Source organism: Callorhinus ursinus, unplaced genomic scaffold, assembly GCF_003265705.2.
Source record: "Callorhinus ursinus isolate GAN/ISIS: 27379988/994484 unplaced genomic scaffold, GSC_fseal_2.0 scaffold11, whole genome shotgun sequence".
In the NCBI taxonomy this organism is placed as follows: domain Eukaryota; kingdom Metazoa; phylum Chordata; class Mammalia; order Carnivora; family Otariidae; genus Callorhinus; species Callorhinus ursinus.
This window is the reverse complement of record NW_027397073.1, coordinates 37,912,067-37,928,503: the sequence shown is the minus strand read 5'-3', so window position 1 is coordinate 37,928,503 and position 16,437 is coordinate 37,912,067. Positions and strand designations below refer to the sequence as shown.

At 36.8% G+C, this 16,437-nt stretch overlaps 1 protein-coding gene across 9 annotated transcripts in view; it reads right to left on the bottom strand.

Annotated features, from left to right (window-relative positions):
* Window positions 1-16,437, bottom strand: part of NOL4 (nucleolar protein 4) — a 422,575-nt gene that overhangs the window by 322,978 nt on the left and 83,160 nt on the right. For 7 of the 9 annotated variants that reach the window (XR_012380046.1, XR_012380047.1, XM_025886832.2 and 4 more), the window contains exon 2: window positions 2,860-3,009. Coding sequence is in view for 6 of the 9 variants with exons in the window: in XM_025886832.2 (XP_025742617.1) it covers window positions 2,860-3,009 (150 nt within the window). In the remaining 3 variants the exon portion in view is untranslated. Of the gene's footprint in view, window positions 1-1,816; window positions 1,880-2,859; window positions 3,010-16,437 lie in introns of those variants that run through there. The other 2 variants (XM_073898360.1, XM_073898357.1) reach the window with 2 other exon arrangements.

Genomic DNA, 16,437 nt, shown 5'->3' with positions numbered 1-16,437 from the left:
ACAAATGCAGAAAAAAAAGACCTAAAAGGCATTAGAATTCCCCAATGACTAAACAAAACAATTATGATAGCCTTTACATATTCCTAAAATGTGTCATTTTATGTGGATTTTTAAAAAGAGCTCATCAGTAGTAGGATACATACCCTCCAATTTTATCTATAGTCAGATCAGATTGCAATAATAGTTAAGTTGTATAATGCCTAGATATTTCAAGGAATGACATACTGCAGATAGGTAAAAACAAATAGCATTCAGAAGTTAATCCAATATTAAAGGACCACCATTTCCTGCAGAGTGAAAACATAGAAAGATTGGCAAAAAAAGGCAAAGTAAATAAAATGACCACTAAATCTATTGATAATATTATTAAAACAATATGAAACGCTTTAATGATTAGTTATATAAGTATGGTTTCTTGGCCATGTAGGAAGAGGGAGAAAAAGGTCAATAAACATAATCATGCATGTGCTATGACTAATGTGTTAGAAGTAGAAAAAAAAATCTTAAACTTCATGGGAATCATTATAATTGCCATAGGTATCAAGCTAATTCTACCAATACTAGCCAATCTTAGCGTTAGTATTGAGAACTCAACACTGACCCAACAGGCTAGGGCCCCAACACCACTAACCCATTCCATTTCAAATTGCGTTTCATCTTACGCCCCATTTAGGTGAACATTTATATGAAATGTTAACATTAGACTTAATCTGTTGTAGAGTGATATGTGCAGTTTCGCTGGCAGCAGCAGCTCTTTTTTTTTCTATGATGTATTATTACTCTATAAAATGGAAATCTTTCCTAACTAGGATTCAATTAAGAGATACCAGAAGGCAAAAGATTATGCCAAAAAAGAACCTTCGTGATATTAGAAAAAAGGTGAAAGTACTTTAGATGTGGAAATTAAAAATAAACTGGGGATAGGATCTTTAAATAGGATGTTCTCGAGAGGGAATGGAGGAGGCTTCAGTGCTGCTTACATGTCCACAGTTGGTATTTCCAGCCCAAAATGCAGAAAATGTCTTCATAATGTTAATGCAAAATGATAAATGTCGGGAACATGTTTACCGATGTACTGGAAGTGTCTAGCATGCATAATGGCAATGGATCACATTCCCTACATTTCACCCAAGAAAATAGGGTGACAGAGTTGGGTCTGTGTCATGTTTCCATTTGAATTAAAGGTCTCTAATAAATGCACTCCAAAGATTAAATCATTTTAAATTGCTTTTGACACCTAACCAGATTTGGCTGGAACACTACCAACAGCAAAGCTGCTTTTTTGTTTATTTATTTGCTCTCATTTCACGGCTGAACTTATGCATTCCTACCTTACGAAGTTCTATCAAGTTCAGGCAGCTATTTCATGAAAATGCATGATCATCAGAGTACACAGTTAGTGATATTAGTAGATCAATGTATATTTCTTTTCCTGTTACTATCCAAAGATACAACCCTAGCTTAGGAGACAAGCAAAATGAGTATGTTCAATAATATTAGTCTGCATAAAAATATCTTAAGAAGCTAGGCCATTGTCATTAGTCATGATAAGAATGTCTCCTAGGATATGTAAGTCAAAAGAAAGTTTATGTGGCAGAATTATGTAAGGAAACTTACAATAGTGCCTGCCCACAAACCATGCAATTTGGAAACAGCCAAGAAACAAAACCATAGAGAAGGAGAGATAAATACAACATGTATTAGGGGTTATTATGCAACTACAAAGATTCAATATGACCCTGGAAATATAGCAAAAAATAGTTATGGAAAAGAAGCTATTTCTTATGCTCAGTAGCTAATTTTCAAACATATGTACCTGTATTTGAAACTTTGAGCATTTCACACATTTTTCTGTATCTGAAAAAAAAATGGATCCAGACTGATATTGTGTATCAATATAGCTGAAAACAGTCAATAAAAAGGTAGCCGAAAGCAAAATTCAAATAAGAATTCTAAAAAAGGATATTATTCTGGTTGCTGATAAAACATTTCTGATGTATACTTTGCTCATGTTGGAAAAGAATAATTTACTGTTCAATTTTCCTAGAAAGGATGAAATATCTATAAGATGATTTCATAAAATGTTTGATTAAGTAAAAGCTAGATTAAAGTGTCTAGGTCAAACTGTAAATATAATTAGAAACTTAAGAAATAATATATAACTCCATTTTGAGAATATATATATTTCAATATCTAACAGTTAATTAAAAGTTTTCCACATAATTTATGATAAAAACATTGTATATTTTCATTTTAAAATGTTTAAGGGAATTGGATCTAGGAAAACAACACATATATTTTAATTCTCTATTCTGGAAAATTAAGAAATGCATACCCTTCAGGACAAATGTATTTAACATAAGGTGACACAAGAAAAGTATATCAAATTTCCTTATCCATGGGAACATAGATTAAATAGGAAATACCTGAACATATTCATATGATTTGAAGGGGAAGGAATGTTAAGATTATAGTGATAGTACAAAAGTTCATATGTCCCAGTCCATAATTCATATATTATTATTTGAATATATATTGAATATATGACACAAATACATCTTCCCATTTGTGGGCATTTGACTGGGACTACCACATTTTATGTACATTTAAAGAAAACAAAATGAGAGTGCTAGAGACAGATTTAAATTATATGCAATAGACTTAGTGAATATATGGCCAAAACAGAATCAGTAATAATAATAGTTTAAATGTTGGGTGTAACTATAACATGGTCTAATTTATATTGAGGATAGAATATTTATAAATATTTAATCCAATTTCAACAAACATACATAATATCAAATTTCAAAATGCATGCTTTTCTCTTTTTGTTTTTTTTTGTTTTGTTTTTTAACTTACTGCTTTGTAAGTTCTCTTTTGTCCAGCATGTTTTCGAATTTGTTCTCCATTTGGCCCTGTTTCCACATGCATCGAATAGATAATGTCAAAGAAATCTTCAACCACAGCTACCCGCCGCAAAGACAGCTTCTCATCTACCCCTACACCATCCTGGAAACAAAACCAAAAAAAAAAAAAAAAAAAAAAGGACACAAAGTTAACACAGAGAGTGAATTAAACAAAAACATTTTAATAAACTGAACCAAATCATCGAGATAGGAAATTCCAAAAACTGTGATTGAATATTGCATCATTTCATAAATTGTTTACATATAGAACTTTAAGAAACATGAAAAAAGGAGGAGCAAGATGGCGGAGGAGTAGGAGACCTGGATTTCAGCTGATCCCAGGAAGTCAGCTGGATAGGGATCAAACCATTCTGAACACCTACGAACTCAACAGGAGATCGAAGATAAGAATAGTAACAACACTCTGAACAGAAAAGCGACCACTTTCTGGAAGGTAGGACGTGCAGAGAAGTGAATCTGAGGCGATATTCGGGAGGATAGACGGCGGGGGAGGGGGCCTCCGTCGGCCGCTTCTGGCAAGTGCTAGAGCCGCGGAGCACAAAATCGGAACTTTTAGAAGTCGGCTCCACTGAGGGACATCACTCCAGTGGCTAAGCGGGGGGTGGAACCCTCGCGGGACAGTGTGGTCTCAGGACCCTCGGGGTCACAGAGAGACCGGGGATGCCTGAGGGCAGCAGAGCTCCAAGGTATCGGAGCAGGGAAGCCAGCTGCAGAGACGGAGCCAAGGAGCGGGCTCTCAGCTCAGGGTTGCCAAAAACCATGATCTGCGGCCCAGTCGGGCACCTGCTCTTCCAGGAGGGACCCGGCAAGTGGCAGATCCGGGGAGACTCCCCTTCCTCCCCAGGAGGAGCGGCGCAGGAGTGCACTGCAGGGATCTGCTGGGTTTGGAGATTCCACACCAAGTCGGGTGCCAGAGATAGAAACTCTTGGTCACGGGCCTGGTGAGCACGGAGTGCGGCCGGAGACCGGGGAGACAGGAGTGAATGCTTTTCTCTGGGGGCACACTGAGGAGTGGGGCCCCGAGTTCTCGGCTCCTCCAAGTGGAGATTGGGAGGCCACCATTTTCACTCTTGTCCTCCAAAGCTGTACAGAAAGCTTGCAGGGAACAAAAGCTACGAGAGCAAACCCCAGCAGATCACTTAGCCCAGACCAGGCAAGGGCGGGGCAAAGACATTTGGGAACCACGGCAACAGGCCTCTCCCCCAGAAGATCATCAAGAACAGGCAGCCAAGACCAAGTTTACCGACCAATGAGAACAGCAGAACTCCAGCCCTAGTGGAATACAGCACATAGAATTCAGGGCTTTTTTCCCCCTGATTCTTTAGTCTTTCAAAGTTAATTTTTTTAATTTTCTTTTTTTTCTATTTTTTTTAATTTTTCTTTTTCCCTTTTTCAACCAACATCTTATCAATCCCTTTTTTAAAAATCTTCTTTATTTTTCATTTTAAGAGTCATATTCTATCCTTTCATAGTAGTTAACCTTATTTTTGGTATATATATATATATATATATATATATATAGTTGTTCTCTCTTTAAAATTTTGGGATACAGTTTCTTCTAACAGACCAAAATATACCCTAAATCTCTAGTGTATGGCTTTGTTCTAGTCTCCTGCCTGATCACATTCTCTCCTTTTTTTTTTAATTTCCCTTCGTTCTTTTCAACCAACTTCTTACCAATTCCTTTTATAAAATCGTTTATAATTTTCATCTTTACAGTCATATTCCATCCCTTCATCGTATTTACCCTTATTTTTGTACATATATAAGCTTTTCTTTCTTTAAAATTTTGGGAGGCAGTTTCTTCTAACAGACCAAAATATGCCCAAAATCTAGTGTGTGGCACTGATCTATTCACCAGCCTGATCATATCTGATCATATTCTTTTTTTTTCTTTTTATCTTTTTCTTTTTCTTTTTTTTTTTTCCTTTTACTTTCTTTCCCTTTCTTTTCCCCCAGGTTCAGGTCTCTTCTGATTTGTTTAGTGTATATTTTGGGGGGTCATTGTTACCCTGTTAGCATTTTGTTCTCTCATTCATCTATTCTCCTCTGGACAAAATGACAAGACGAAAAAGTCACCTAAAAAAGAAGAACAAGGGGGCACCTGGGGGTCTCAGTCTTTAAGAGTCTGCCTTCGGCTCAGGTCATGAAGCCAGAGTACTGGGATCGAGTCCCGCATCGGGCTCCCTGCTCAGCGGGAAGCTTGCTTCTCCCTCTTCCACTCCCCCTGCTTGTGTACCCCCTCTTGCTGTGTTTCTCTCTGTCAAATAAATAAAATCTTGAAAAAAAAAGAAGAACAAGAGGCAGTACCGACTGCCAGAGACCTAATCAATATGGACATTAGTAAGATGTCAGAACTACAATTCAGAATGACGATTATAAAGATACTAGCTGGGCTTGAAAAAAGCATGGAAGATATTAGAGAAACCCTTTCTGGAGAAATAAAAGAACTAAAATCTAACCAAGTTGAAATCAAAAAGGCCATTAATGAGGTGCAATAAAAAATGGAGGCTCTAACTGCTAGGATAAATGAGGCAGAAGAGAGAATTAGCGATATAGAAGACCAAATGATGGAAAATAAAGAAGCTCAGAAAGAGAGAGATAAACAACTGGATCACAAGGGCAGAATTCGAGAGATAAGTGACACCATAAGATGAAACAATATTAGAATAATTGGGATCCCAGAAGAAGAAGAAAGAGAGAGAGGGGCAAAAGGTATATTGGAGCAAATTATAGCAGAGAACTTCCCTGATGTGGGGAAGGAAACAGGCATCAAAATCCAGGAGGCACAGAGAACCCCTCTCAAAATCAATAAAAATAGGTCAACACCCCAACATCTAATAGTAAAACTTATGAGGCACAGAGACAAAGAAAAAATCCTGAGGCAGCTCAGGCCAAGAGATCTGTAACCTACAATGATAGAAACATTAGATTGGCAACAGATCTATCCATAGAGACCTGGCAGGCCAGAAAGGACTGGCCATGATATCTTCAGAGCACTAAACGAGAAAAATATGCAGCCAAGAATACTATATCCAGCTAGGCTGTCATTGAAAAGAGAAGGAGAGATAAAAAGCTTCCAGGACAAACAGAAACTAAAGGAATTTGCAAACACGAAACCAGACCTACAAGAAATTATTGAGAGGGGTCCTCTAAGCAAAGAGAGACCCTAAAAGTAACATAGACCAGAAAGGAACACAGACAAGGTACAGTAACAGTTACCTTACTGGCAAAACAGTGGCATTAAATTCATATCTTTCAGTAGTTACCCTGAATGTAAATGGGCTAAATGCCCCAATCAAAAGACACAGGCTATCAGATTGGATAAAAAAAAACAAGACCCAGCAATATGCTGTCTGCAAGAGATTCATTTTAGACCCAAAGACACCCCCAGATTGAAAGTGAAAAACCATTTACCATGCTAATGGACACCAAAAGAAAGCTGGGGTGACAATCCTTATATCAGACAAATTAGATTTTAAACCAAAGACTATAATAAGAGTTGAGGAAGGACACTATATCATACTTAAAGGGTCTATCCAAAAGGAAGACCTAACAATTGTAAATATCTGTGCTCCTAACATGGGAGCAGCCAATTATATAAGGCAATTAATAACAAAAGCAAAGAAACACATTGACAACAATACAATAATAGTGGGGGACTTTAACAGGCCCTCACTGAAATGGACAGATCATCTAAGCAAAAGATCAACAAGGAAATAAAGACTTTAAATGACACACTGGACCAAATGGACTTCACAGACATATTCAGAACATTCCATCCCAAAGCAACAGAATACACATTCTTCTCTAGTGCCCATGGCACATTCTCCAGAATTGATCACATCCTAGGTCACAAATCAGGTCTCAACCAGTACCAAAAGATTGGGGTCATTCCCTGTGTAGTTTTGGACCATAATGCTTTGAAACTAGAACTCAATCACAATAGGAAAGTCAGAAAGAACTCAAATATACGGAGACTAAAGAGCATCCTACTAAAGAATGAATGGGTCAACCAGGAAATTAAAGAAGAATTAAAAAAATTCATGGAAACCAATGAAAATGAAAACACAACTGTTCAAAATCTTTGGGATGCAGCAAAGGCAGTCCTAAGAGGAAAGTATACAGCAATACAAGCCCTTCTCAAGAAACAAAAAAGATCTCAAATACACAACGTAACCCTACACCTAAAGGAGCTGGAGAAAGAACAGCAAAGAAAGCCTAAACCCAGCAGGAGAAGAGAAATAATAAAGATCAGAGCAGAAATCAATGAAATAGAAACCAAAAGAACAGTAGAACAGATCAACGAAACTAGGAGCTGGTTCTTTGAAAGAATGAACAAGATTGATAAACCCCTGGCCAGACTTCTCAAAAAGAAAAGAGAAAGGACACAAATAAATAAAATCATGAATGAAAGAGGAGAGCTCACAACCAATACCAAAGAAATACAAACAATTGTAAGAACATATTATGAGCAACTATATGCCAGCAAATTAGATAATCTGGAAGAAATAAATGCATTCCTAGAGATGTATCAACTACCAAAACTGAACCAGGAAGAAATAGAAAACCTGAACAGACCTATAACCATTAAGGAAATTGAAACAGTCATCAAAAATCTCCCAACAAACAAAAGCCCAGGGCCAGATGGCCTCCCAGGGGAATTCTACCAAACATTTAAAGAAGAATTAATACCTATTCTCCTGAAACTGTTCCAAAATATAGAAATGGAAGGAAAACTTCCAAACTCGTTTTGTGAGGCCACCATTACCTTGATCCCAAAACCAGACAAAGACCCCATCAAAAAAAAAAGAATTACAGACCAATATCGCTGATGAACATGGATGCAAAAATTCTCACTAAAATACTAGCCAATATGATCCCACAGTACATTAAAAGGATTATTCACCATGACCAAGTGGGATTTATCCCTGGGCTGCAAGGTTGGTTGAACATCCACAAATCAATCAGTATGCTACAATACATAAATAAAAGAAAGAACAAGAAACATATGATCCTCTCAATAGATGCAGAAAAAGCATTTGACAAAGTACAGCATTCTTTCTTGATCAAAACTCTTCAGAGTATAGGGATAGAGGGTACATACCTCAATATCATAAAAGTCATCTATGAAAAACCTAGAGCGAATATCATTCTCAATGGGAAAAAACTGAGAGCTTTCCCCCTAAGGTCAGGAAAATGGCCGGGATGTCCACTATCACCACTGCTATTTTCATAGTACTAGAAGTCCTAGCCACAGCAATCAGACAACAAAAAGAAATCAAAGGCATGTGAATCAGCAAAGAAGTCAAACTCTCACTGTTTGGAGATGATAGGCTACCTTATGTGGAAAACCCAAAAGACTCCACCCCAAAACTGCTAGAACTCATACAGGAATTCAGTAAAGTGGCAGGATATAAAATCGATGCACAGAAATCAGTGGCATTCCTATACACCAACAACAAGACAGAAGAGAAACAAATCAAGTAGTCGATCCCATTTATAATTGCACCCAAAACCATAAGATACCTAGGACTAAATCTAACCAAAGAGGCAAAGAATCTGTACTCAGAAAACTATAAAATACTCATGAAAGAAACTGAAGAAGACACAAAGAAATGGAAAAACGTTCCATGCTCATGGATTGGAAGAACAAATATTGTGAAGATGTCAATGCTACCTAGAGCAATCTACACATTCAATGCAATCCCCATCAAAATACCATCCACTTTTTTCAAAGAAATGGAACAAATAATCCTAAAATTATTGGAACCAGAAAAGACCCTGAATAGCCAGAGGAATGTTGAAAAAGAAAAGCAAAGCTGGCGGCATCACAATTCCGGACTTCCAGCTCTATTACAAAGCTGTCGTCATAAAGCTGGCACAAAAACAGACACATAGATCAATGGAACAGAACAGAGAGCCCAGAAATGGACCCTCAATTCTATAGTCAACTAATCTTCAACAAAGCAGGAAAGAATGTCCAATGGAAAAAAAGACAGTCTCTTCAACAAATGGTGTTGGGAAAACTGGACAGGCACATGCAGAAGAATGAAACTAGACCATTTCCTTACACCACACACAAAAATAGACTCAAAATGGATGAAAGACCTAAATGTGAGACAGGAGTCCATCAAAATCCTAAAGGAGAACACAGGTAGCAACCTCTTCGACCTCAGCCACAGCAACTTCTTCCTAGAAACATCACCGAAGGCAAGGGAAGCAAGGGCAAAAATGAACTACTGGGTATTCACCAAGATAAAAAGCTTTTGCACAGCAAAGGAAATGGGAGAAGATATTTGCAAATGACATATCAGATAAAGGGCTAGTATCCAAAATCTATAAAGAACTTATCAAATTCAACACCCAAAGAACAAATGATCCAATCAAGAAATGGGCAGAAGACATGAACAGACATTTTTCCAAAGAAGACATCCAAATGGCCAACAGAGACATGAAAAAGTGCTCAACATCGTTCGGCATCAGGGAAATCCAAATCAAAACCTCAATGAGATACCACCTCACACCCGTCAGAATGGCTAAAATTAACAAGTCAGGAAACGACAGATGTTGGCGGGGATGTGGAGAAAGGGGAACCCTCCTACACTGTTGGTGGGAATGCAAGCTGGTGCAGCCACTCTGGAAAACAGTGTGGAGGTTCCTCAAAAAGTTGAAAATAGAGCTACCATATGACCCAGCAATTGCATACAAATGTAGTGATCCGAAGGGGTACGTGCACCCTGATGTTTATAGCAGCAATGTCCACAAGAGCCAAACTATGGAAAGAGCCAAGATGTCCATCAACAGATGAATGGATAAAGAAGATGTGGTACACACACACACACACACACACACACACACACACACACACACACACACAATGGAATATTATGCAGCCATCAAAAGGAATGAAATCTTGCCATTTGCAACAACGTGGATGGAACTAGAGGGTATTATGCTGAGCAAAATAAGTCAATCAGAGAAAGACATGTATCATATGATCTCACTGATATGAGGAATTCTTAATCTCAGGAAACAAACTGGGGGTTGCTGGAGTGGTGGGGGGTGGGTGGGATGGGGTGGCTGAGTGACAGACATTGGGGAGTGTATGTGCTATAGTGAGCGCTGTGAATTGTGTAAGACTGTTGAATCAGACCTGTACCTCTGAAACAAATAATGCAATATATGTTAAGAAAAGAAGAAGAATGTAGGAAGGGAAAAATGAAGGGGGAGTATTGGAGGGGGAGATGAACCATGAGACACTATGGACTCTGAGAAACAAACTGAGGGTTCTAGACGGGAGGGGCATGGGGGGATGGGTTAGCCTGGTGATGGATATTAAAGAGGGCACATATTGAATGGGAAAAAAAAAGAATTATGCTAAACTCTGAAAAAAAAGGAACATGAAGAAAGATATTTGGCATAGTGATCATGCTTACCCATAAGTAATGTCTTTTAAGTTTTATAATGACTTATTTGTAATCATCAGCATAACTTTCTTAAATTATTCCAAAATATATGTTAAGGCTTAGTAATTTTTATCACAATAATTTCATTCTAGATATTGATTCATTCATCAAATCAATATTTATTGAGTTGCTAGGTACTGGAAGTTGTTATTAGAGAAAGAAAAATAATATGGAATATCTATCCTTAAACATCATATAATCTAGGAAAGAAAGTATATCTACTATGTTATCAGATTGGACTAAGGGACAATAATTGTTCAAGGTTAAAAATGTGAGCTATAGAAATTATCTAGGTGTGCAGTTTGGATTCTCCACTCGGAAATTATATGTCTAGTGCCAATCATTTAAATTTCCCTAAATTTCAGCCTTCTCCAATTTCAGTTTTCTCAGTTGGCAAACAGAGATAGTAGAGCCCACTTCACAGAATTGTAAGAATTAAATGCAGTAACATAGGTAAAGGATTTGACCCAATGGTTGGTATAAAGTGAACACTGAACAAATGGTGACTCTTGTCATTTTGACAATCATGATAAAAATATAAGCAACATAATATAGGAGTTCAAAGAATAAAGATATCACCTCTGGGTGAAGTAACTTCTTGGAAGAAATTGAATTTGACATGGGTGGGGATACACACAGTGTCTAAGCCATGGTTGTGCTGATGGGAAGTGTAACAAAGAGCCAAACCCTCCCATAAATGACAGAAAATAAGACATGTATAAGAAAAGAATAAGAAATTGGAAATTAGACAAAAAAGAAATTTAATCTTTTATGAACAGGCTTCCTGTCTGCAAACAGAGATATGCATGCACGTGCATACACACACAATGTTCTTATTTGGACCCTGAGGCATAAACTGAAGTAACGTGACATAGCCATTAATGTTGGTAGACAGCATAAGAAGGTGATTCATCTGAGCAAAATCATTAAGCAATCAATGAGTCAAATGGTGAAAGCCTCTTTGAACAGGAGTCCCAGCCGACTGAGCTCACTGCAAAACTCAAAACAAATCACATGGTGCTTTTTCTTAGTTTGGCTTTTTTTTTTCTGATTTATAATAGGTCTCAGAACTAGCAGTGTCTGAGGCTATATATCCAAATAGCCATATATACATACATATGTATACATATATATGTGTATGTGTATATATTTAAATAACTAAATATATATTTAAATAACATATATATTCAAATAAATATATACAAGTATTTATGAGTTGTATGTAAGGTCAAACTGCATGGTATCTCATCTCTGTTAAATCTGAAGCACTCCTTCACAATTACCTATGATGTATGTGATTCGTCATTAGGTTTTAGAACTCTCTCACTTCTCTCCTTTAACATTTTGAGGCATCTCTTCTATACTGGGCCCCATGGATAATCCCTTATTGCCTCGTGATGCAAGACCAATATGTAATGAAAGTACAGAGAAGCTGCATGAAGTGCGGCTATGACTAGCCCAAAAAACTGTTGTAGCTTAGTGTACAGTGCCTGGGAAACACTATTTCAGATGCCTACCCCTCGACCACCCTGGCCTACCCCCACTACTCAGAGAACATCTACTGTTCCTAGCCTAGAAATCCAAATTCTAACTCTACCCACCAGCAAAAACCACCTGCAAAATTTTGTCTTCTTTTCTCTCACTCATAAAATTTGTACAATTTCCTCTCAGTTCCTTTTCTGGGTAACCAGAAACATAGTAATGTTGTACAGTTAATAAACTGTGAGTGATGTAGGAATCACAGCCTATTTATTTATTCTTTCAACAAGTATCCCAGAAAGACTAAATACTGCCAAGCCCTCTACTAGGTGCTGAAGTTACCAAGGTCAGCTGACTTCTCAAAAGAAAAAATGGAGGTCAGAAGGCAATAGTACAATATATTCAAAATGCTGAATATAAAAACAAAAACAAAAAACCTGTGGGTGCCTGGGTGGCTCAGATGGTTAAGCGTCTGCCTTCGGCTCAGGTCATGATCCCAGGGTCCTGGGACTGAGTCCCGCATCAGGCTCCCTGCTCCTTGGGAGCCTGCTTCTCCCTCTGCCTCTCTCTCTCTCTCTCTCTGTCTCTCATGAATAAATAAATAAAAAAAAGTTTAAAAAAAAAAAACAAAAAACCTGCTAAACAAGAATTTTATATCCAGAAAAATTACTTTTCCAAAATTAAGGTAAGGTAAAGACATTCCCAGATAAACAAAACAGAGAATTCAATGACTGTAGAGAAGAGAAATTTATTCCCCCATAGTCCTGGAAGCCAGAAGTCGAAATCCAAAGATGTTGGCAGAGCTGCACTCCCTCTGGAAGCTCTAGGGGCAAATCCATTCTTTGCCTCTTCTAGTTCCTGTGGTTGCTAGCATTCCATAGCTTGAGGCCATATCACACTACCTTCTCGTCTTTGGTGTATCTCTCCTCTATGTGTGTGTGTGTCTGTGTGTGTCTGTGTGTGTGCGCGCGCGCGCGCGCGCACGCACGCGTCTCTCTCTCTCTCTCTCCTAATGACTCATCTTATCTGAAAGCATTTAAAGCCCAACCAGATAATCCAAGTTAATCTCTTCACTCAATATCCTTAACTTAATTACATCTACAAAGACTCTTCTTCTAAACAAGGTAACATTTACAAATTCCAGAGATTAGGACTTGAAATCTTTTTTTTTTTTTTTTTTGAGGGAAAGTGGGGTGGGGTGTGAGGGGTGGGGAGGAGGTGAGGGGAAGAGGTAGAGAGAAAATCTTAAGCAGGCTCCTCACCCAGAGTGGAGCCCGACCCAGGGCTCAATCTCACAATCCTGAGATCATGACCTGAGCTGGAATCAAGAGTCAGACTCAACCAACTGAGCAACACAGGCGCCCCAGAACTTGAAGTCATTAGATGGTCATTATTTAACTACATGTAGTTATGAATTAGAGTACAGAAGGTACAAGTTGTGCTACGGGAACATATATTGGAAATGCTTCACTATTGGTGGTTAATAGTCAATATTCTTTCAAGAAATCATACGTTCAGTGTTAAGATAATATTGAAATCACATACATTGGGGAAGGGAGGTCATCTGCTATCATTCTGTCACATAGACCTGCTTACTTGCAATTGTAATTAAGCTCAATTCACATCCACACTCTTATTAAAACTCCAAAATGCCTTCAGGGGTTGGGCCTACAATGGAAGTGAGCCAAGTATTTGTGGTAAGAAAATAAGGAGTAATGAAGCCCTTCAGGAAGTGGGAGAAATATATTCAATGAGCTTGGAGCTTAACATACTTCAAATACCATGGGGTGCCTGGGTGGCTCAGTGGGTTAAGCCTCTGCCTTTGGCTCAGGTCATGATCTAAGGGTCCTGGGATCAGCCCCTGTGCGGCTCCTGCACAGCAGTCTGCTTCTCCTTCTCCCTCTCCCCCAACCCCGCCCTGCCGCGTGTGCCTCTCTCTCTCAAAAAAAAAAAAAAAAAAAAAAAAAAAATCTTTAAAAAACATACTTCAAGTACCATAAAAAGAAAGACATTCACAAACAGACATGTTATAGTGGAAATGTTGAATGCCAAAGACAAACTCTCAAAACCAACAAGAGATAAGTAACTTACCAACCTTTGAGGAAACCCAAATAACAATTCCATGCTTATAGACATGCTTTATAATAAATAGTAAAAGGAAGTTTTCCAGGATAAAAGTAAGTGGCAAGTGACATCAAGCAGTAATCCAAATACAAATGTAGCTACTAAGAGCTTCAGTAAAAGTAAAGATAAATAAATAAATAAATAAATAAATAAATAGCAAGCCAAATACAATATAATTACTTATTCTTTTTTAAAGATAATAATTGAGTCATTTTTATTTATTGTTTTCTTTATTAATCTACAATCCTTCCTCAGTTATAAAAAAATAGTAGACTTTGTGTTGCAAGAGGTGGGCCAGAGCCAGATCATGAAGACAGACAATGAATATATAACAGGTACATTGCCATAAGGGAAAATATATACAGCACAACTTATATCTTGTTGCTATTACTGATAATAAAATTAATTTCACAGTCTCAAACATGGGGGTCTCATTTTTAACAAGCAACACCTTAAGGGATTTTCAAATATTTTCTTTAAATCTCTACCATCATCTTTTGAGGTGAGAACAGTAATACTCAGAAGTTATGTAAACTTCCCAAAGACTCACAGTGATTACTAAAGCTGAGTAACATAGCTTTTTTTTGAAAGAAAGAAAATCCTGTTTATCCTAAAAATACACTTGGACATATCCCACACAGATATAACTGGTGGTTATTTTACTAAGGATTCCACAAAAGGCTTTTTAACCCATAGTGGTGATGAAATAATCTATATTTGCAATTAAACATAGCAAGATATATAATTACAATACTACAGAACAAGAAAGATTGAAGATTAAATATTCACCTTGAATACTGATTCTTTGGGAATTGACTGATTTAAAAGGCAACTGACTAAAATAATATGTAAATAATTGTATTACTGGTATAATAACATACATAAATGTAATAAATTTGACAATGACAGCACAAAAAAGGCAGTAACAAAGTGATATTGGAGTCTGGAGTAAAGAAATAACAGAATGATAACTCAAATCCACAGGTAGAAAGAAAGAGAACCAAAAAGGTTAATAAGAAGGTTAACATCAAAAACTCTATAAATATATGCTTTCCTACTTTCTTCTTCTAGCTTTTGAAAGACATAGCAGTATATAAATAATTATCAGACTATAATATTGTGAGATTATTGATATATCTGGATATATTATATATATAAATCATAGAATTAAAAAGTGAGAAAATTGAGCTCTTTAGGAGTAAAGTTTTATATTGGATTATAACTAAATCAGTATATATCTGAAGTAGATTCTGATAAGTTAAAACATATATTGTAATTCCTAAAGTAACTCCCAAATTTAAAAATATATAATTTCAAAATTAAAGGAATTAAGATTTTACAAGGGCAAATATGTACTTAATAGAAAAAAAAGCAAACAAAGGAAAATTAAAGGAAAAAAGACATGAAATATACAGATAATAAAGCAAAATCACCAATATAAATCCAATCACATCAATAACATTAAACATGAATGGACTAAGGAATCCAAACAAAAAGAATTGGTTAAAAACAACATCCTATTGTATATTATCTAGAGGAGTAACAATTTTGGTTCAAAGATGCAGATGGGGGCAGGGTGCCTGGGTGGCTCAGTCAGTTAGGCATCTAACTCCTGGTTTTGGCTCAGGTCATGATCTCAGGGTTGTGAGATGGAAGCGGAGTCTGCTTGAGATTTTTCTCTCTCTCCCTCTCTCTGCCTCCCCCACCCCCTGGCTCACACTCATAAATAAATAAATAAATAAATAAATAAATAAATAAATAAATAAAATCTTTTAAAAAAAGATGCAGATAGGATGAAGGTAAAAAGCTGCATTATGAAATTAAGAACAACAACAACAACAAAAAGAGCTGGAATCGCTATATTAGTATTAGAGAACAGAGTTAAAACAAACCAACAACAAATGTTACTAACAACAAAGAGGAAAATTTCATAATAATAAAAGGGTCAATTCACCAGCAAGATAAAATAATTATATATGCACCAAAAACCAAAATTCCAAGTAGCGTGTACACACACACACATTGTTTAAGCGAAAACTGACAGTATTAACAGGCGAAATTGACAATAATAGAGACTTCAAAACTCTATTTTCAAAAATGAATAAGAAGGGAGAATATGATCAAGGAAAAGAAGACTGAACAACACTATAAAAAATAAACCTAACAGACATACATTGGACATCCCACACAACAGAAACAAAACACTCTCCATGACAGACCATATCTCAGCCTAAAAGAGGTCTCAATAAGATGTAAAGGACTGAAATACGTTTTATATGTTTTCTGATCAAAATGGAATTAAATTACAAATCAATGACAGAAGGAAAATAGGGAAATCTACAAAGATGAAGAAATTAAACAACACACTTCCCAAAACCAATGAGTTAGTGGAGTCAAAAGGAAAATTAAAATATACTTTGAGATGAACAGAAACAGAA